Here is a 23137-nt window from a genome sequence, read left to right on the forward strand (position 1 = left end):
TGATGAGACCTGGTTATCATCTTTCTTTCTTTTTTTTTTTTTAAAGATTTTATTTATTTGACAGAGAGAGATCACAAGTAGGCAGAGAGGCAGGCAGAGAGAGAGCGAGGAGGAGGAAGCAGGCTCCCTGTCAAGCAGAGAGCCCAATGTGGGACTCGATCTCAGAACCCTGAGATCATGACCTGAGCTGAAGGCAGAGGCTTAACCCACTGAGCCACCAAGGCACCCTGGTTATCATCTTTCAAACATGCCCTGTGGTCTGGTTCCCACACCATATCAGCAGAAAATAACTGAATTGGGAAGAAGGCAGTCAAGCCTGCCCAAGTTCAAATCCCGCCTCTGCCTCTCTAGCTATGTGGCCCTGGATGTATTGTCTAACCCCACGGAGACTCAGTCACTTTGTCTACAAAAATCAGAAAAATAATCATATGTACCTCACAAGGTTGTGTAAGGGATTAAATGAAGGAGCACATATAAAGCTTGTGGCTGAATGCTTGGCAAATAGTAAGGTTCCATAAATGCTTTTTAAAAAATAAGTAGTTTGGGAAATTTTTTGAGAGTTAAACAAACGGAAAAAAAGTATATCTCAAATACACCATTGAAAGCATTCTTTAAAAAAAAAAACAACAAAAAACTAAACAAAATGAGAAACATGGATGGGTGACCAACTTAATCTTTTTTTTTTTTTTCAATTAATGGTTTTATTTCCAACTTTAACACTAACAGAGGATTCCAAAACAGACTAATATACGTGAATATAGTTTAAATGTAACAAAGAAAGAATTCAGCTATGTACATTGGAGGGAAGGGGATTTTTTCTTATCAACCTTTTCCTATTTTGCCATTTCTGAACGAGCATACATGTTTCCCAATTTCATTTAGTACATAGTAGTACAACTTTTATGGTCAACTATTTGTTTAAGCATAAAACTTAAGGGATTTTGGCTGCTTGGTCATTTTAGCTCTTGAGGTCTGGTTATTCTAAAAATGTAACAAAAGAGTATTTCCTCAAAGCCCTCTGGACTCCAAGTAGAAAATGATCACTTTTACTCAGTTATTACTTTCAGTTTTAAAACAGAAAGTCTTGTGTCCTGGGAACTTCCTTAGTCTCAGAAAAACCAGAAAAGATGGTCAACTATATAGACATCTCTCTGCTCAGCAGGAACCCTGCTTCCCCGCTCTCTGCCTGCCTCTCTACCTACTTGTGATCTCTCTTTCTCTGTCAAATAAATAAATAATAATCTTTTTTAAAAAAGTTAAAAGAAAGATTTGGAGATCATTATTAATAACTAATGGCTTCCATGAAATAATGCTAACGGTGGACCTGGCCCTGTGCTACATGCTTTAAAAGCTAAATTCCACTGAAATGATTAGAAAAAAACCTGTGCATTAGGTTCTATTGTTATGCCCATTTTGAAGGTAAAAGAAAGACAGTTTGGAGAGGCTGACCAATTTGCCTAAACCCTAGAAAGAGGATAGAGCGGAGATGAAAGAAAAGATCCTTTTAAAACTATTCTGTGCTATATTGCCATTAAGTCCCTGCCCCCAATTTACATACCATTGAATTAAAGGATAGAAAATTTATAGAACACATTGTCCCAGAGAGTGAAAATATGAATGGCCCAAAAAGGGTGTGGGTAACTTCACTGATGATAATTAGGGAATTGGGGGTTATCAGTGTACATTTACTGTTAAAGGCTCATTTTTTTGAATCCCTGCTGGAGGCAGAACACTGGCTGGACTGGAGTGGAATTGCTCGTGTTAAACTATTGCAGAAACCTACCTCTTCACATACACCACATACTTTGTATCTATGTAGGTGGGCTTCCCAGAATTCCAGGTACAAGTCATGTTGCCTGAATATTCATAAATGACACAGGTTACCTTGTCAGGAACATCTGGTGGATCTGCAACAAAATATATCACTTAGAGGCCACCCAAGAAACATGAAAGTTCTTTATCAAGTTGTTAGTTGATAAACTTCCCATTTTACTTAGGAAACCAGCCCAATCAGCACTCAGTACCTCCCTCATTCCATCCTTACCATCTCACCTAACAATCTACTTTGCCATCAAGCATTGCTATTCTTTGTAATATTTTACTATATTCTCTACTCCTCTGGGGGTACTAATACGATTAAGTTTCTCTCATCAAAAAAAAGAAAAAAAAATCACTCCTTAAATCCTCTCTCCTCATCTACTACAGTATCTCCTACTCTTTTTTTTTTTTTTAAGATTTTGTTTATTTCTTTGACAGAGAAAGAGATCACAGTAGCCAGAGAGGCAGGCAGAGAGAAAGGGGTGGAAGCAGGCTCCCTGCCAAGCCGAGAGCCAGACGCAGGGCTTGATCCCAGGACCCTGAGATCAATGACCTGACCTGAAGGCAGAGGCTTAACCCACTGAGCCACCCAGATGCCCCTGTATCTCCTATTCTTAGTATCTAGACTAAGGGTCCTATATTATACTGGTCATTTACTTCATCTCCCATTTGCTCTTTATATGTCTATAAGTAAACACACTCCTAAAATACATTTCAAAACAAAGTTATAGACAATAATTTAAGTATCTAGCCTCTGGAAGGCACTAGAAATACATTTAATGAAAGAGATTCTGGCCATATGATAAAGTGAAAAATGCAGGTTTCAAAATAATATAGTGATCTCATTGGAGAGAGAGACAGACAGAAAGAGAAGAGATTGGGAAGGAGGAGCGAGGGAGAAAGGGGAAGAGAGAGAGAGAAACTAAAACTTAAAAGACATATTTCAAATGATCAAAGAGGGATTGTTAGTAGTGAGATTATGAGAATATAGAGACAATGGGTGTTTCCTTTCTGTTGGTCTAAATTTTTAAAAGCTTTCTATATTGTATGCAATTTGATTTTACAATTAAAAAACAATTTCAAGCAGTAAGAACATACTAAACTACTTTAAAACATTCTGGTGAATTGTAGCATTGAGTTTCAATGGAGGGAAACTGGACTCCAAAAGAGTGAAAAGAAATATTTAAGTTTTATTTGGGTCTTAAAGAAGGTAGGTCTGGAAACATAAATTTAAGTCATTTTGAATATTGATTGAGTTGTGGTCCCTCACTGATTACAGTGATTTGTGCTAAAGTTATTTTTTCCCCCTCTAGTTTTAGACAGAGTATCATTGATTTGGCCATCATAAAAGATAATGGTCAATCTTTTGGGCTATCTTATTCCACAGTATTCTATATAAAATGAACGCTCAGGGTTATAAATGCCTCATGGTTAATTAACTTTATAAAAGATCAAATAGAGTATATACACACATGCAGATAAGTGCAATATTTGTTAATGTGAAGTATATAAAGATGGGAGTATGATTATAGTTATGAGAGTAAGACCTTGTTGTTGTTAATCTCACTGTCAGTTTACCCAACATCAAGGAGGAAAAACCTGCTCTATGGTCAGATATCAGAGAATACTCTAAAATACACAAGGATGAGGCTTATGTGTTTGCTTTATCCTACCAGTCCCATCCCTCCCCTATTATTGGAGCACTTAGTAATCACAGGCCAGATTTGTTAATTCAGAGTCTAGCCAAGGATCATTTTCTATCGAGAGTTTCTTGAAGGTAGAACCCTTCTTCTTTTAATTTCTATCATTTAAAACATTTTTGGTGCATGGCAACCACTCAGTAAAGATTATCTCATAATATGATTAGCTTTATTAATAAAGTGATAATGAGGAGAATTTAAAATGAACAGAGGCCCAATGTTTCTGGCAAAGATCACTGCAATTCCTTTCTCAAGGAGAGCACAGGCTGGCTTAATTGTGCCAGGAGTGATACGAGGTAGCAGTGTTAAGGACAAATATTAAGGGACCTTTTTGGATTAAAAGGCTGTTTTTCCCACAATAAGTAGAGATCAAAGATGGTCAAAATTTAAGTCAAAGATATTTAAAATTTTAAATAAATGATTAAATGGAAACAGACTGTTCCATGTATGGTTTACTTCTAATTTGGTATTTGTGAATGAATAAAGACATATTATAATATTTTATCCCATGATTGGCGTGAAACTAATAAAACAAACTTCCCATAATATGTGTGCATTTAATCATAGATGAGATTCTAGGAACTATTTAAAATGATGACTAAAAATGGAGATTGTGATATAATACTTTATATTTCACAAATTACATTTTAAAGTACAGAAACTTCTAAATATATTTGGATTTCTTTTCAAGGAAAACACTGACTCATTTATTTTCTTTCTCTTTTATGATCTGTTTCCAGTCTAAAAAATACACATAATCATTTTATTCAAAACAGTGATGATAAGTTAACATAGCAAAGCTCACAGGACAAATATCCTGTGATCAAAGTAACTCAGTGAAAGCAATGTGATTTCTAGAGTACCACAAAAATCTTCAAAAAACTTTTTTGACCTATTTAACTAGGAAGTTTTATTTGCTAAGAATGCAGAGCCCAAGAACATAGGGGTTCTTGGATCCAAGAGTTAGAGTAAATTCTTACCTGGCAGTTACAATTGAACACTCATAACCAGAACCCTATGTAAGAAGTCACAAAGTACATAAATGGAAAGAGTGATGTTCTTTCTAAGCAGCTAGCCCCAGTGAATTGAAATTTTTATGTGATATTGTCCCAGAGGGGAGCAAAGGCCGTTGCCTGATTCTGAACATGGCTTGGTGGTTGCATTTGGGGGCAAAACTAGAAGACCTGCTGGGGGTAATTCGTTACTCAAATTTCGTCACTCAAATTGCAACCCAAGGAAGGAGGCCATACTTCTTTTGACTCCTTTCTTCCTCTTTTTAAGCTAAAAGCTAACCTTTCCTCATATTTGGAGGAAATCCTCATATTTCCTTATTTGCCCTCCAAAGAAATTGCATCTTCTCTCAACACCCTACCTCCACCCAAAAAGGATAAATAGTAAAATATTTAAGCATTAAGTGATGTTTATGTGTTCTGAGGATGTGGACAAGCTAAGGAGTCCTCATACATCAGATAAGAAGTCTTCCTATGCCTTCAGTTCCCATAATTTAGGGCAAGTTTAGTATGCTATTATCAGTTTAAGGCATGAGTTGGCCAACTTTATTCTTTGACCCCAAAACCCACTGTGGTCCTTCCTCAGTTCACTTCTACCACCTCCCATAGCTCTTTTTTATTTTGAAAATCATGCAAGATCAGGGTCCCAGAATTAAGGACAACAGTGACCTTATTTAGAACAAGGAAGCCTCTTCCTTCTCAGGTGTCCACTCTAGGGGCAAGTGGTGACCAGCAGGTGGTCTTGTTCTTGCTAGTTAAGATCTGGAGATGCGGAAGAATAAGAACTCATATTTGATTGTCAAAAATATGGAGCATGACAAAGACACCAAAGCCGTCTCTCTTTCTTCACTGGAGTTGAGTCCAGATGCTCTAGGGAATGAATCTCTGGGTTAAAACAGTGCTGAATTTATTGATCTATTTCTCATAATACAATAACCAAGAACTAAGTATGTAATTATACAAGTGAGCTCATATTACTATGATAACTTACACATCTTCAAGATACTATAAATACAAATTGAATTTAACAAATATTTTTAAGATGAATGTGATTTTTTTTTTTTAAATATTTTATTTTTTTATTTGAGAAAGAAAAAGCCTGCATGCAATGTGCACACTAGAGAAGGGGGAGGGGCAGAAGGAGAGGGAGAAGCAGGCTCCCAGCTGAGCAGGGAGTTTGACAAAGGTGCTGAATTCCAGAACCCTGAGATCGTGACCTGAGCCGAAGGCAGCTGCTTAAACCATTGAGCCATCCAGGCACCCCTAATCTTTTTCTTAATAGTTATAGTAACAAAAAATGATTCACATTTGTGGCAGTGGGACTAGGAGCCGGAAATTAAATCAGAATCTCCTCATGTTTTATCAAAAGCATGCAATTTTAAGTGCATTTAACACACTGGTCCTGTACTTTAAAGTGTATAATATACTTTCAAATAGTTTATTAAAATTTGATGCTTACTACAGCTGGAGTAACTGGCCTCATTTTACAGACATAGAATCAAGGCTCAGACAGATTAACTGGCCCAAGGTCGTGCAGCTGGTAAGAAGTATAGCAGGAACACAAAGCTAGTTTGCAACTGTTTTTTCACCCTGAATTTTAGCTTCAAAATTTCTTGACGGGATCTGCTTCAAGGCAGATGATAGTAGTTTGGAAAACAAATAAAAAAAAATAACTGTAGAAGAGATGAAAAGAACAACATTTAAAATCTGAGGACACTGCCCTTCATGTATGCCATTTGGACAGGCTAGTGTCAACTTTAATTGAATGCATCAGAAGCATTTAAAAATTTGTGAAGTTGATACTGAAAGTTTATATGTCTGTCTTCTTTTAAAGAGTCAAAAGAATTAGGAATACGGAGTCATCATAAATGATGGAGCTGGGCGGTGGCTGTCCCCAGAAGACTATCTATGTGCTTTCCTCTCTGCACAGATCCCACCAGCCTCCTTGACTCAAATTTTACCAAACTGGCCCCTGGAAGCATCTGGGCTTGCAATTCCTATATTAAACTAATATAGGAAGTAAATTCTATCTTTTGTCTTTATTGTCAGATAAGATTTTATTTTTTAATTATTTTTTAAGGTTTTATTTATTTATTTACTTGATAGAGAGAGAGAGACAGTGCACAAGCAGGGAGACTGACAGGCAGAGGAAGAGGGAGAAGCAGGCCCCCCTGCTGAGCAGGGACTTTGACAAGGGGCTCATTCCCAGTACTCTGGGATCATGACCTGAGCCAAAGGAAGACACCCATCCAACCCACTGAGCCATCCAGGCGCCCTAACAAGATTTTAGACTAGTTTGCTAGATGAGCTTTCATTTGAATTTTGAGTGCGCCCCAACACTTACATCCAGAAAAAATGTCTTTTCCACATATCAGTGTCTCTTGAAAATATCCAGGACATTTAGCAGTGCAGTACATAGAGGCGTGTGGCTCCAAAAAGTTGTTATACCAAAGCTGAGCTGTCGTTTTATTAATTCTTGTGATCTGAAATCTTTCTTTGATGCCATTTTTATAAAAATAAAATTTCCTTGGTTGGCAGTTCTTAATTGCTGCTTGACAGTATATAGAGATATTCATACCCATCTTAAAAACTGTGGCTGGTTCTACCCAGATGTGGCCAGAGCAGTTTATATTTGTAATTCCTGGAAACAAATGGATAAAATTTTTTAAATTCCATGTAAAACATTAGAACAAGAGATTCAAAAGAATATGCCATTGCATTTAAATTTTATTCTTTTCTATTAACTAAATGATCTTCATTGGAAAAAAATTTTAGGACTAACTGTATCTTTTAGTTGATTATTTTTTTTTAAAGATTTTATTTATTTATTTGACACAGAGAAAGAGAGATCACAAACAGGCAGAGCAGCAGGCAGAGGAAGAAGCAGACTCTCTGCCGAGCAGAGAGCCTGATGTGGTGCTTGATCCCAGGACCCTGCGATCATGACCTGAGCCAAAGGCAGAGTCTTAACCCGCTAAGCCATACAGGCATCCCTGGTTAGTTTATTATAATGTGTTTTTACTGTGCTTTACTGTGTTAATGCTCAGCAACATGATACAAATCTTTAAGGGTCAGCCTTTAAGCTACTCTGTCTCAAGAACAAATATAATTGGCTCTTCTATTTTAAAGTAGAGTGGGGCATTATGAAGCTAGGCCATTTTCAAAGGTAAGATTAGAAATAATACTTGGCACTGCAGAACCCAAACCCCATTCTTTATCTACTCAATCAGTCGTTCATTGCTCTGTAGATAATGGCTACTTTTATCAGAAAATTATGAGTTTAGAGGTGCCTGGGTGGGTCAGTTGGTTAAATGTCTGCCTTTAGCTCAGGTCGTGATCTCAGCGTCCTGGGATCGAATCCCCCATTGGGTTCCCTGCTCAGTGGGAGCCTGCTTCTCCCTCTCCCTCTGCTGCTTGCCCTGCTAGTGCTCTCTCCCTCTCTCAAATAAATAAAATCTTAAAAAAAAAAGAAGATTATGAGTTTAATGAATAAAATTATACTCTTACTAATGAAAAAATCTATTGTTTGATAACCACTTAAAATTCATCATTAATTTAAAAATATGGGAAAATATTCAGAATATATTTTGTTAAAAAGCAAATTGCAGAACAACGTATTTAATATAGGCTCAATATCAGAAACAAATGAGTGAAGAGAAATACACTAAGATATTAACAATGATGATCTGTGTGTTAGACTAATTTTTCATTTTTAATTTCATTTTTTCTGTGTTTTAAAAATTACATAGTGAATGTATTATTTTTATAGCCCAAAATAATAATTTAAAGTCATTTTCATAAGCTCAAATGACAGTGCAATGCAGTATCAGTTAAATAAAGTTCACATCAAGGAAAATATATTTTTGTCTTCTGGAAATACTTGCATTAAAATATCTTAAAATAATGATAAAGGTAAATATTTGATTTTAAAAGGTCCTTATCTTTAGATTTCAATGCCTAAAGAATTAACTTGTATAATACAAATGTAATTCAATATTTCCATTTACATAATGAACGTTTATGTATAAACTATAAATATTTAAATGTTGAAATACTGATAAAAATAATTCCATCATTATTAAGAGGACACTGAAACCAAAGACATGAAAAGGAAGTTTTAAGAAAGCATCCAACTGCTTTAAATAAGGTCAGCAATTCAAGTTTAGACAAACTGAATCCCCAGGACTTTAAAAAAAATATATCAATACCAAAAAGAATTATTATGAGTAGTGTTTGAAAAAAATAGAAAATATAAAAAATGTCAGAAGACTTCAGATTTGGACAAATGTCCTGGTTTTCAAAAATAGAATAAAGAAGAACCCCAGAAACTTTGGACCACAGAGCTTTAGTATATTCAGGAATAAATTAGTAAGCCAATGATTTCTCAGTACTTAAAAAAAATCGGTAGCCAGTGGGAATCAACACAGATTGTGTAAGAATAAGTTATACAAATATGTTAATTTCTTCTTTTAATAGGGTTAGTCAATTGATCGAGGAATGTTAAACTTCTCTTAAATTTTTGTTTAATTTTGGCAGAGCTATTTATTGAAAAGGGGGAACTTGGAAAAAATGTAGTCTGGATGATTTTAAAACTATTCATAGGTTGAACAATAATATATAGAATAATTTCTTTAATCTTTTTTAAAGATTTTATTTATTTGAGAGAGAGAGAGAGCACGAGCAACTTGAAGGGCAGAGGGAGAAGCCGACTTCCTGCTGAGCGGGGAGCTCAGTGTTCCCAGGACTCCTGGATCATGACCTGAGTTGAAGGAGGATGCTTTACCAGCTGAGCCACCCAGGCATCCCTATAAAATAATTTCTAAGGGACAGCCTGAGGGTCTCTAACGCCATATCAGAGGGGATTGACTCATTTTTCTACACTCTATATTAATTACTTGAATGTATGAACACAAGTCCTACTTATGGTTTGCATATTTCAAAAAGCTGGAAGAAGCTAGCTGGGGACTTATTTCTTCTAAATCTTCTTAGATACCTGTGGTCTGACTCTGGGAGTGTGTGATACCTGCTGGAGGAATACTAATTCTGATGATAGGGCTACCTCTACATCTTCAATATAATCGTGTTCCAACTTACAGAAGAGAGTTTCCTTTTGTTGTTATTCTGAGTAACTTCACAATTTGCAAAACTTTCTTCAAGGTCTAGAAACCTGCCCAGGACACAAAGCCCTCAGTAGAAACTCTCAAATGCCAACAGTTATCCTGCCTAAATTTCTGATGATCCCCCTCCTGGATTCCTCAAAGCTGCTTATGACTGTATCTGTAATAGTGCTACATGTTTGTGTGGGTTATAAAATGTAAATGATAATAGCACAATAGTATTGCACAAAGTTGTGAGGACTAAAAGGCTCAGCACAGTGCTCGTTACATAGTAACTGTCAACAGTGGTTTGTGGAGTTGAATTAAATTCAAATGTTTGATGGATTATCATGTGACAATTATAAGAGTTCAAAGATAGAACACGGCAGCTCAGAATATTTAGGTTTTTCATGGAAATATTCATATATGAGTTAGAGATTTGATCCTTAGGGATGTTTGAGAAAGGAATCCTGACATTAGGAGGGAGGTTGGACTGTTTTATTTCATGTATGCATAAAATTTTTATGTGCATATAGTTTTTCCAATCTTACAATTTCTGATTCTTCAGAGATCTTACCATAATGCTTTGAAAATAATAAACACTCAACATTTTTTTAATAAAAGATAACAATAAGTACTAAAAATACTATACCTCCGTGACACCAGTTGAAGAATATGTAAAGAGTTATTACCACATCCCATTGAATTGTGACCTGATTCATTCCTAAAAGCAGGAAAAAGCTCTTTGTTCCCCTCTAGGAAAGAAAAAATATGAAAAATGTTTAAATTATAATATTTTAATAAAATAACAATAATAAAAGGCATTACGTTTTTTCCCCCGACAGTTAGTATTGCCTTTGATGAGACCATTTCAATAGGAAGAAAAGAAGAAAGGAGGAAAGGAAGAAAAGAGGAAGGTGAGAACGGAAGGGAGGAGGAAACAAGGCAAGGAAAAGTCACTGGTATGTGAAGAGATACAATACAGATGGAAGAATAAAGCAAAAGGACGGCTTTTATCCTTCAAAAGTCACTGCGAATTACCTTAGTAGATTTTTGACCCTTGATAAAATACAGTTTTATCTAATCTTATCTCTCTCATCAGAAACCTCTGCTCTAACTCCAGATGATAAATTCTCCTGACCAGATTTCTGTGCCTAAGAAGCTCCAGAAGTATCAGTCTTTGATGAGTTAAACTTGGGAAAAGACAAAAATTGCAGAACTGCAAGAAAAAGTGTGCCTGGGTGGCTCAGTCATTAAGCGTCTACCTTAGGGCTCAGGTCATGATCTCAGGGTCCTGGGATGGAGCCCTGCTTTGGGCTCTCTGCTCAATGGGAAGCCTGCTTCTCCATCTCCCACTCCCCCGGTTTGTGTTCCCTCTTTCACAGTCTCTCTCTCTGTGTCGATTAAATAAATAAAATCTTTAAGAAAAAGAAAAAGAAAAAAGAACTTCCAGAAAGAAAGCATAATTTTGATTACAGAAGATTAAGTAAGACAAAGGCATAGGTGCTCTCACCAGTTACATTTATTTAAAAAAGCCTTTTCATCTGTAGGTAGTTGAAAAGAAACGCATTATATAAATTCCAAACAATATTGCCATCAGTTCACAATTAGAGTTACATTATTTAGTCGGTTACCTACATTATTGAATAATTCACTTACTCAATAACCAACATTATTTAATTATTTTTATCTGTTTAATAAAACCTGAGCCATTCATATAAAACAGCAAAACAAAATCATGACTTGTCATATAGCTTAAGTATCTGATAACATTTTTTTTTCTTAAAGATTTTATTTATTTGAGAGAGAGAGCATGAGCGGGGGCAGGAACAAAGGGAGAGGGAGAAGCAGACTATATGCAGAGCATGGAGCCTGACATGGGGCTCGATCCTAGGACCCTGAGATCACGAACTGAGCCAAAATCAAGAGTCAGATGTTCAACCAACTAAGCTATCAGGCACCCCATCCATATCTGATAACATTTTTACAAACTGGGGTACCCATGACCCCCATGAATATAAGAATCCCTTTCATAATTTGTTAGCAATGTTAGGTCTTCTCTTTATAAATAATAGGCAAAGCAAGGCCTAATATGTTCCTCGTTAGAAGTTAACTACTCACCCGATAGAATATTTGCAGTAATTATTTTTTAAAATGATGTGATATCAGACAGTATTTTAGATTCACCTTTCATCAGTAACCACCATATGAAATATCATAAGAACTTATAAGAAAAAAACAACCTGGCCCATGTATTTCCAAACAAAAATGTAGCTGTTTTTAGGTATTTGGGTGATCATTGTCTCTTTACCTTTTAACTTGCTGGAAGCACGTAATTCCACTTCAGGGCCAGGTTGCTATCTTGTAGCCTACATCATGTCCTCCGTCTCCACTGCCTGCTTGTCAATAATCACTTCAGATTTTCAGCAGTGAGGCAAATGGAAATGTCAGCAAAGCCCTGACCTACATTTCAGATTCTTGAAAAGGAACTCAAAAACTGTCCAGTTCGAAATGACTGGCTCACATGTCACTATTTGGGAAAACCCAGATTACTGAACGTGAACTGCTTTGTTAGTACTTTTTTTCTCAGTTTAATTTAAAAAGATCTGTCTCATCCAAGAAGTAGAACACATATGTAGAGTCTATCTATCAAAATATAACACCAAAATATACAAAAATATAATGCTTAGTTTTAATTTGCAATTAGCATTGATATTTATTATGAACCAGTTTCTTAAGACAGTTTAAATGCTACTGTTGACCATTTATTTATTTACTGAGCATTTTTGAGTGTCTAATATGTGTCAGGTATTGTTCTGGGCATTAAAGATATAATATTGATTAATTACCAGACAGCTCTTTTGTTGTATGTTTAAAGTGATTTAATAACAAATCAGTTGAACTATCACCCATGCTTTAGCAGGATTCTATAAGCAAATAAACAATTACCAGATATTTGGTGCATTTGTAGTCTCTGTCACCAGGGGCTTTTCCCAGCATAATCTTTCCTCTCACATCCTTTATTACTTCAACATGAATATCTTTCCACTTCATGTATTTCTTTTTATTGTAAATGAGAGTTAAGTCACTTGTTTCAATGAAATTCTTTTTTATAACATTTTTTAATTGTTATGTTAGTCACCATATAGTACATCATTAGTTTTTGATGTAGTGTTCCATGATTCATTGTTTGCATATCCAGTGCTCATCACAACATGTGCCCTCCTTAATACCTGTCACTAAGGTACCCCACCCTCTTCCCTTCTGTAATTCTCAGATTATTTCCTGGAGTCCATAGTCTCTCATGGTTCATCTTCCCCTCTGATTTCACTCCCTTCAGTTTTCCCTTCCTTCCCCTAATGTACTCTGTGCTATTCCTTATGTTCCACATATGAGTGAAACCATATGATAATTGTTTTTCTCTGCTTGACTTATTTCACTTAGCATAATCCCCTCCAGTTCCATCAGTGAAATTCTTAAAGCCAGAAACTCCATCCTGCCTTTTAAATGTTTTTATCTTTGGTATCCAGCACATTAGAATACTCTGGGGAAACATTTGAAACATTTCTATACTCAGATTTATTCTAAACAACGAAAATTAGAAATTGTGTGGGTGAAGGCTGGGCATTGATTCTTTTAATTCCAAGTGATTTCAATAAAGAGTCAGAGTTGAGAACTACCTGAATTTAAGAATAAGAGTGTCTTTGAAGACCACACAGAGGAATGGACTGTTGCCTGGGTTTTAATGATTAGTGACAATTTTCCAAGCTGTGAAAGAGAGGGTATGGGAAATGTTTCACATATAAGAACAGAATGTGCATGTAATAGAGATGTTTTGAGACTGACTAATTGTTTCTTCAGGTTGAAGGGAATAGGATATGAGCTGGAAAACTAAGGTCAGTGGCAGAATGTAATTAATAAGAGCCTTGTATGCCAGCTAAATGGTTTAATCTTTGTCTTGAAGTCAGTCAGAGATAGCCAAGGTTGGTAAGCAGAGAAATAACATAATTAGATTCGATTTTTAAAAGATAATTCTAATTATTGTGTGGAGAATTGAATGAAGATTGAAGAGCCCAGTTAGGAGGCTATTGAAAAGCAAAAGCTTAATGAGGGTCCAAGCAAAGCAGAGGTAGCCAGAACTAAGAGGGAAATATGGAACTGAGAGCTATGTGGAGGACGACTGGACAGTCCATTATGACCAGTAAGGGAACAGAAACCCCTGGAGTTACGCAGTGAACAACACATGTGTGTGGCAGGGTAAGAATTCAGGAGCATGAAGAGTGACTCTGGTGGTGATTTTTACTGACCTAGTAGACAACATTAACCAAGCACACAACAGGAAGAGACGTGGGGAAGTGATAAGTTTGGTTCTGGTCATGTTCATTTGGAGGAGCCAGACAGAACTGCCTGGTGGGACATTATAGATACAGGTAAACTTGGGAGAGAAGTTTGAGCTGGAGATCTAAATTTGGAAGGTTTCAGCATGTCAATAGTATTAAAACCAAGATAAGAATAAGAAAACAGAGCACATCCAGAATGATAAGGGAAGGAAGTAGGGGACCAAACACAGAAAATCTTACCAAAGGACGAGAAGAGATACCAGGAGTTTGTGGCCCTCATCAAATGGTCAGAAATTAAATATGATTAGAACTAAAAGAAAGTATTGGATTTGACAGTAGTCTTCCCTTAGAACAGTTTCAGAAAAGAAATGGAGGTAGAAAGGGGATTGAAGTGAGTTAGAATAAAAACCAAAGAGGACATTGGCTAACCTTTCAGGAATTTGGAGAGTGAAGATGAGACTGATGGAGAGCTCAGTGCAAATGAGGATTTATTTTTTTAGTGGGGGTCACTTGTCGTTTCTCTTCTTTGGTGAGCAGTCTGTTCACATCTGCTATCCATTTCATTGGTTGGTTGTTTTTCTTATTGTTGAGTTTTGAGAGTTCTTTACATGGTTTTGGAAACCAGTTCTTTATCATATATATTTTACAAATATTTTGTCCTAGTGTGTGGCTTGTTTTTTCATTTTTTTACCCATGCCTTTTGAGATCAGAAATTTTTAATTTTGATCAAGTTTAACTCATTAATTACTTTATTGTTTCATTTGTTTTGTGCTGCTTGCATTCTCATCAACGGATTAATTCATAATCTTGTTTTATGTGTATTTCTGTTTAAAGACACCTTACTTAATCTATATTGTTGATTAACATTGAACTCAGGGCCAACATTATAATTTATGCCTGAACAAAGCTCATCTAACACATGGAGTTTCTTTGTAAAGTACATTGCTGCTTTCTTGTATTTACGAACACTAGCCAGTACTTCAGGACTATGCTTGGGGGCTGTTTTAGTGAAATCACCAAACAAAAGTATAAAATGGGGGAAATGTGGTACTAAGAAGACCTCCCAAAGGACATTTGTTTATAGTACAAGAGCTGAAACAAGTTTTTTTAGCTGGGAACTTGCTCATTGTGTGAATCAAAATTTTCACTACTCTGCACATGTCTTCAAAATTACAGACAAATGCCACAAGTATTGATTTGGGGGTTACAACTAAATTTTAGCTGGTTAAAGAATTCACAAATTTGGAATCTGGGAATGATGAGGATCAACTATACCAAATCTCATATGTAAGTGGTTTGACTTCATTTGCTAATCAGAAAGCATGAAGACCCACTGTCTTGGCTTTTTCTCCATAGACAAGGTTACCATCTGGGTGTACCAGGACAGTCTAATTTAAACATGTCCCAGGGTAATTACAAAAAGCACTCCATTTTATGTGCAAAACTTTTCTAATGTTGGGGCGCCTGGATGGCTCAGTCATTAAGTGTCTGCCTTAGGCTCAGGTCCTGATCCCAGAGTACTGGGATCAAGCCCCATGTGGGGCTTCCTGCTCGAAGCCTGCTTCTCCCTCCCCCACTCTCCCTGTTTGTGCTCCCTCTCTCTCTGTGTCTCTCTCTGTCAAATAAATGAAATCTTAAAAAAAAAATTTTTTTTTTAGGAGATATATTGCCACTCTTTTAAAGGCTTAAAAGTTTCCGAAAAGTCATACTATTTAAAGTTTTCTCTGGTATTTGGTAAAAGTTTGGAATAGTTGTCGGCTGAGGGGAATGAAAATGATGATTTAGTATAAAATGCGTGATCCAGAAAACACCATATTAAATTAGTAAGCATATTTTGAGTTAGCTCATCATCAAGGCAAATATATCATAATGGAGCATTTCAGATTTTCCCCCAAATTTTAAAAAATCCTCTTTAGGGCACTTAAGGCTAGAATAGAAGAAAACAGCTAGAACTGTAGTACTTATGTACTTATGTAATCGTGCTTTTCTATTAATTGACCTTACTATTGTGGATTGAAAATATCTCGTTTCCCTATCCAGAGACAACAAACATTGTCATAAACTAACTGGCTACTAGAAGGAACTCCTTGAAGTAGATTAATTAGGATTCCCCAGTTTAAGATGTATAGCTGGACCAAGACCTGTAATGTTTTTTGGTTTCTTGTTTTTTTAAAGATTTTATTTATTTATTTGACAGAAAGAGAGATCACAAGTAGGCAGAGAGAGAGAGGAGGAAGCAGACTCCCTGCCTAGCAGAGAGCCCGATGCGGGACTTGATCCCAGGACTCTGAGATCATGACCTGAGCCGAAGGTAGAGGCTTAACCCACTGAGCCACCCAGGTGCCCCCCAAGACCTGTTATGTTAAACTGGTTGCCTAGCAACACTGGTCTACCCACTAGGGAGCAGGCCTAGAGGGCTCTTCCTAGCCTTGGGACACTGATGCCAAATGTTGATGAGAATGAGCAGACCAGGGAATGAACTGTTGACCCCTGAAAAGGGAACCTAGAGACTTGACTCTGAAGAGAGATGGAAAACCTACCACCTCTGTATGGGGAAGTGATACAGCAGCCCTCATGGTTTTAATAGGCCTGGTTTAGGGCTATTAAATAATCTGGTTAGAGAAGGGGAGTAGGAAACTAGTCCTGAGTTCGTATAGAGGGTACACCGTTTTTACTTAGATTACTGCCTTTCTTTGTGGTAGCTTTAGCAAAGGTGAGTGACTGAATATTATCATGTATAAAGTTCCTCAGACACTCCATGGGAGGTACCACTAAATTGGCAAATCCCATTAGGTAGACTTGATTTAGGAGGCTTAAGATTTTGTAGAGTGATCTAGCAATTCTGTATGAAATAAAGAAATCAGGACGCCTGGGTGTCTCAGCTGGTAAGTGTCTACTTTTGGCTCAGGTCATGATCCCAGGGTTCTGAGATTGACCCCGCATCAGGCTCCCTGCTCAGTGGGAAGCCAGCTTCTGCGTCTCCCATTCCCCCTGCTTGCATTCTCTCTCTGTCAAATAAATAAATACAATCTTTTCTTAAAAAAATAAAAATAAAAAAATCAGTATCACTGAAGGGTGGGAGAAACTGATAGGTGGTTGGATGAATCGGTTTTTGAAGCAGAGAAGATGGCAATAGCTACCCATAAGGGCCAGAGGAAGTCCCCTGATACATGGGTATGCTCAGGGAAGATGCTTTATACATATCTGCATATTGGTAGGTAGGGTGCAGGGTACAGCCTGGTCTGTCTCTATACCTGGGTGGAAAATAGATGTCCCTGTTTAAGAGGGCGTATGGTACTATAATGGGTTAAGTGTGACTGCATCTGCAGGGGTGGGTCTCCAGAGAGTAAGGATAAAATCAGAAAAGCCCACTGTGACTGTGGATGGACTTGGACAGTGAGTCAGTCATAACCTGGGTAAGACCTGTACATAGTGCATTAAGGGACTTAATCCCAGGTTAAAGGACTCTTCTGTGCTCTCCAATATACTGTAGACTGTATGTGTAATTGAAGTGAAGACTTCTTTCACTAATTTATTGTGACATCCTGCTTTTATGCTGTTATAGGCCCAGTGAAAGAGCTGAGTATTTTTTAGTGCCTTTCTTGCACCAGCCATGTGCTGTATGTGGGGCTATGACTACAGAGAGGATATTAATGACTTTTAAGGATCCTTCAGTGGGAAAGGAGATTGTATTTAAAAATTAAAGTGCAAAGGAATAAAATGCTAAATGGGAAGATAGGAAAACAGTTAAGGGAACAGAAAGGAATGTACAACAGCCTCAGGTCCACACTTTTGCAAGCCTCAGGCCTGAATGCCAACTCCTATAGGATAAAACTGACCTGGATCAAGGACTCGGGCTCAGTTTCTTGTGTGTTCCCTCCAGTTTGATCACACTTGTGCCTCGGAAGGAGATTTTATCCTGTCAGCATCCCTCTCTCAACTGCCTCTCCTGCCCCGTCATCCTTCAGTGAGTGTGTTCCATACCATGCCCACTTTGCTTCACCGGTGGCGTCCAACTCAGTGTCTGAGCCTGCCCTGCTTTTCAACACTCATGACTGAGTAATTATAAAAAGTGCAATTTTAGTTTTGCAGTCTTTATTTAAGAAGGTAACAGAAAATGTTATTCATATCAGTAAGTTTTTTATCAAAAATATTGAACTTATTTTTTTGAATTTCATGGCCTTGAAGTTGTATTTTAATTATCTCGAGGGTTGTCTTACCTGGAAGAACTCAATTTTGCCAGATAAATGAAGTGTCATTTTGTTAATTTTCTCAACCACTGAATTAATAACCCCATTATTCATAAAGAGATATATAGACTCTTTGAAGAGAAATAAATATCATAAATCTTATGACTCATCCAGAAGATGGTATCTTGATTCCTCTCAGCTGCTTGATTCCTCACAGCGTCAAACTCCTGATGGTAGGTTTAACTATGTTGAAAGCTGATGTATGTACAAGCTGAATCACCACTATTTCCTGTGAGGTGTGCATTAAAGGTCAGCATTATCTCATTTACTATCCCCGTGTTAGAGTTAAGAATGCTTAGAAGTGGGGGTGATTTCAAAAGCTTGTCCTCATTTCTAGCTCTTGGACAGCATATACACTTTTAAGGAGGTCAGTTTCCTGAGTCTGGTGGACTTCCCTCATTGTCATGTGCCCTTTTCTAAATTTGATTCCTCAGAGAATGAGCCCGGGTAAAAATAGTTGCAGGTGCTTTAAACACTCAAAGCTTCTCTAGTCTTTGCCTGCATTTTAGATATATTTTTAGAAATGTGAAGCTTACCAAAATACTTGCATTTCAGCTTATGTTGAGGTTCTCTGACCTTTAGCCAGTTTGGGGATAGCCAATTTGGATCTGTTTTGGAATAGTCTGAATGCCAGGTGTCAGAAGCAATATGGGGACTTATGTTTTCTTTTATTTTTCTTTTTTTAAAATTTACTTTAGAGAGAGAGAGAGAGATCAGGGAAGGGCAGAGGGAAAGGGAGAGGGGAACTCAAGCAGACTCCACGCTGAGCTTAGAGCCTGACACAGGGCTCAATTTTATGACCCTGAAATCATGACCTGAGCCGAAATCAAGAGTCTGATGCTTAACCAACTGAGCCACCCAGGCATGCCAGTTATTTACTTAAATGTAAATGAAATTTTTGATGCACTATTGCAGTTTTTCTAGACACTTTGGATAAAATGCATGTGTTAAAATGTTACTTTTTTCAGATTTAATGTACTTCATTCCATAAGGTAGTTCATGACATATTTGTTCCTATTCCAGCTTAGTTGAACCTGTTTCATCATCTAAATCTAAATCATCATCATCTCAATGTTTAATAGTTTCTATTGTCTTTATCTATATAAGCTTCTGTATCTATGTGTATATCTATATTTTGTATATTGTCTATATAAAAAGAAATATACTATTTAGACTTATGTTTACTCTTTTAGATATTAATTAAAAATATGCCAGTGGCATCAGGGAAATACAAATCCAAACCACAATGAGATACCACCTCACACCAGTCAGAATGGCTAAAATTAACAAGTCAGAAAATGACAGATGTTGGTGAGGATGCGGAGAAAGGGGAACACTCCTACACTGTTGGTAGGAATGCACATTGGTGCAACCGCTCTGGAAAACAGCATGGAAGTTCCTCAAAAAGTTGAAAATAGAGCTATCTGACGACCCAGCAATTGCACTACTGGGTATTTACCCTAAAGATACAAATGTAGTGATCCGAAGGGGCACATGCACCCGAATGTTTATAGCAGCAATGTCCACAATAACCAAACTATGCAAAGAATCTAGATGTCCCATCAACAGATGAATGGATAAAGAAGATGTGAGATATATATATATATAATGGAATACTATGCAGCCATCAAAAAAATGAAATCTTGCCATTTGCGACTATGTGGATGGAACTAGAGGGTATTATGCTTAGTGAAATAAGTCAATCGGAGAAAGACAACTATCATATGATCTCCCAGATATGAGAAAGTAGAGATGCAATGTGGGGGGTTTGGGAGGTAGGAAAAGAATAAATGAAACAAGATGGGATCGGGAGGGAGAAAACCATAAGAGATTCTGAATCTCACAAAACAAACTGAGGGTTGCTGGGGGGAGGGGAGTAGGGAGAAGGTGGTGGGGTTATAGATATTGGGGAGGGTATGTGCTATGGTGAGTGCTGTGAAGTGTGTAAACCTGGCGATTCACAGACCTGTACCCCTGGGGCTAATAATACATTATATGTTTATAAAAAATTTATAAAACATATATAAAAAAAGTCAGTGGGCACTTATTTTTAAAAGCTTCTTCTAGGAGTATTTAAGGAAAATATTTGGTAGACTACTGCACTAGAGACCAACTCTACAAGCCAATCAAAAACCGTGTTGGAGGGATGCCTGGGTGGCTTCGTCATTAGCGTCTGCCTTCAGTTCCGGTCATGATCCCGGGCTCCTTGCTCACTCAGCAGGGACCCTTCTTCTGCCTCTGACTGCTGTTCTCCCTGCTTGTGCTTGCTCTCTTGTTCTCTCTCAGTCTCTGGCAAATAAATAAGTAAAATCTTTAAAAAAAAAAAAAAACCAACAACAACATGGTGAGGGGCACCTTTGTGGCTCAGTGGGTTAAAAAAAACGTGGTGGAAAAAAATACATAAAAATACCAATAGTGGTTTCTTTGGATTATTGAATTATGGTTATTTTTTCTTTCTTTTGCTTTTCTATGACTTTCAATTTTTTAGGATAAGTATATTATATATGATACTTTTAAAATATTGAAAAAAATACTAAATATGGGGAACCCTGTCAGCACCCCTCACTCTTGAGAGCTTTTCCTGTGTCTTCACATAATAAACTTCTATCACTTCACACACGCACACACACACACACACACACACACACAAAGAAAAGAAAAAATAGTAATTACATCAAGGACAAGGAAAACTTTAAATGAGGGAATATAAAAGGAATTTCCTTCCTAGTTGATTCTAAAATATATGACAGCTTGAGGGAATTATTGATATGTCTACTGATGTACACATTTCATATGCATACTTAACCATAAGGGGTAGGAATGAAGAGAGTTCTTTTTTCCTATAGAAGAAAAATAAATTCTTTTACACCTTTTAATATAGACCTTAAACCTTTATGGCCCAAAGAAAAGAAGGCCAATGAAAAAATGCAATAATTATTTTTTAAACTGAAGTAAAATCAACAAATAAAATTATCTGTTTCAAGTGTACATGATGATTTTCTGTATATATATATATATATATATATATGTATATATGTCTCATATATGTATGACATCATTACCCAAATGAAGTTAATTAACACATTCATAACCTCACATACTTTTTTTTTTGTGAGGACACTTCAGATCTACCCTACCCTCTTATCAAATTCTTTTTTTTTTTTTTAAGATTTTACTTATTTATTTGAGGGAGAAAGAGAGAGGTAGTGACAGAGATAATGACAGAGAGCATGAGTGGGGAGGATGTCTCTCTTATCAGGGAGAACCAGTCTTCTTAGCAGGCCAAGACTCTAGTTCAGTAGTCTACCAAATATTTTCCTTAAATACTCCTTAGGCTTAGCATCAAGCTCCTCCTAAGCAGTGAGCTTGATGCAAGGCTTAATCCCAGGACCCTGGGATCATGACCTGAGCTGAAGGCAGATGCTTAACTAAGCCACCCATGCACCCCTAAAGTTCAAGTATGTAATACAATATTATTAACTATAATCACCATGCTGTACATTCAATCCTCAGACCTTACTCATCTTATAACTAAAAGTTTGCACCTTTCAACCAACATCTCTCCATTTTCTCTATCCCATAGTTACTGGCAAATACCATTCTACTCTCTGTTTCTATGAGTTGAACTTTTTTTTTTTGGATTCCCTATATGTGATTCCATACAATATAAGTCATTCTTTCTGGCTTATCTCATTTAGTATAATGTTCTCCAGATTCATCTATGTTGCAAAGGACAGAACTTCCTTCTTTCTCATGGTTGAATAATATTCTGGGGAGTGTGCATGTGTGTGTGTGTGTGTGTGTGTATGCACGAGTGTATCATATCTTCTTTACTCATCTTGTCAGAAACTTAGGTTTTATTTTTGCTTATTTTATATAATGCTGCAGCGAACATGGGTTATAGGTATCTTTTCAAGATAGTGATTTCAGTTCTTTTGGATATATATACCCAGGAGTAGGATTGCTGGATATTATGGTAGTTCAATTTTTAAATTTTTGAGGATGCTTCATAATGTTTTCCATAATGATCGTCCCATTTTACATTCCCACTAACAGTAAATGAGGGATCCCTTTTTTCCATATACATAATATTTGTTATCTGTTGTCTGTTTATAAAAGCCATTCTAAGGGGTATGAGTTATCACTGTGGTTTTGAGTTGCATTTTGTTGACAATTAGTGATGTTGAGCACCTTTTCATGTACCTGTTGACATTTGTATATCTTTTCTGGAAAAATATCTATTCAGTTCCTTTGTCTGTTTTTTAAATCAGATTATGTGTTTTGCTGCTATTGAGTTGTAGGAGTATTTTAGGTATTAACCCATTATCAAATATATGGTTTGCAAATATTTTCTCCCCTTCCAAAGGTTGCCCTTCCATTTTGTTGATTGTTTTCTTTGCTGTGCAGAAGCTTTTCAGTTTAATGTAGTCCCACTTCCTTGCTTTTGCTTTTATTGCCTGTGCTTTTGTTGTCATATCCAAAAGATCGTTTCCAAGACAAATGTTGAGGAGTTTTCCCTCCATGCTCTTTTCCCGGAGTTTTAGGGTTTGGGGTCTTACATTTAAGTCCTTAATTCATTTCAAGTTAGTTTTTGTGCATGTGAAAGATAGTTTCATTCTTTTGCATGTAGATATCTGGTTTTTCCAGCACCATTTATTAAAGAGACTTATCCTTTTCCCATTGTGTGTTCTTGGCACCTTTGTCAAAGATTAATATATGCATGAGTTTTTTTCTGGGCTCTTTATTCTGTTCCACTGATCTGTATGTCTGTTTTGAAGCCAATACCATACAGTTTTGATTACTATTGCTTTATACTGTAGTCTGAAATCAGGAAGTGTGGTGTCCTCAGCTTTGTTCTTCCTCAAGATTATTTTACCTATTTGGAGTCCTCTTTGGTTCCACACAAACTTTAGGGTTTTTTTT

At 36.7% G+C, this 23137-nt stretch overlaps 1 protein-coding gene across 1 annotated transcript in view; it reads right to left on the minus strand.

Moving 5' to 3' along the window:
• Positions 1-12057, minus strand: part of IL23R (interleukin 23 receptor) — a 57985-nt gene extending 45928 nt beyond the window's left edge. Inside the window, exons 1-4 of the mRNA XM_032301926.1 lie at positions 11936-12057; positions 10277-10379; positions 6873-7169; positions 1784-1907 (exon numbers count right to left, since the gene is read on the minus strand). Of these exons, the coding sequence (XP_032157817.1) occupies positions 1784-1907; positions 6873-7169; positions 10277-10346 (491 nt within the window). The 5' untranslated portion in view covers positions 10347-10379; positions 11936-12057. The remainder of the gene's footprint in view (positions 1-1783; positions 1908-6872; positions 7170-10276; positions 10380-11935) is intronic.
• Positions 12058-23137: the final 11080 nt, after the last annotated feature.

Source organism: Mustela erminea, chromosome 10 (genome assembly GCF_009829155.1).
Source record: "Mustela erminea isolate mMusErm1 chromosome 10, mMusErm1.Pri, whole genome shotgun sequence".
Classification (NCBI taxonomy): Eukaryota; Metazoa; Chordata; class Mammalia; order Carnivora; family Mustelidae; genus Mustela; species Mustela erminea.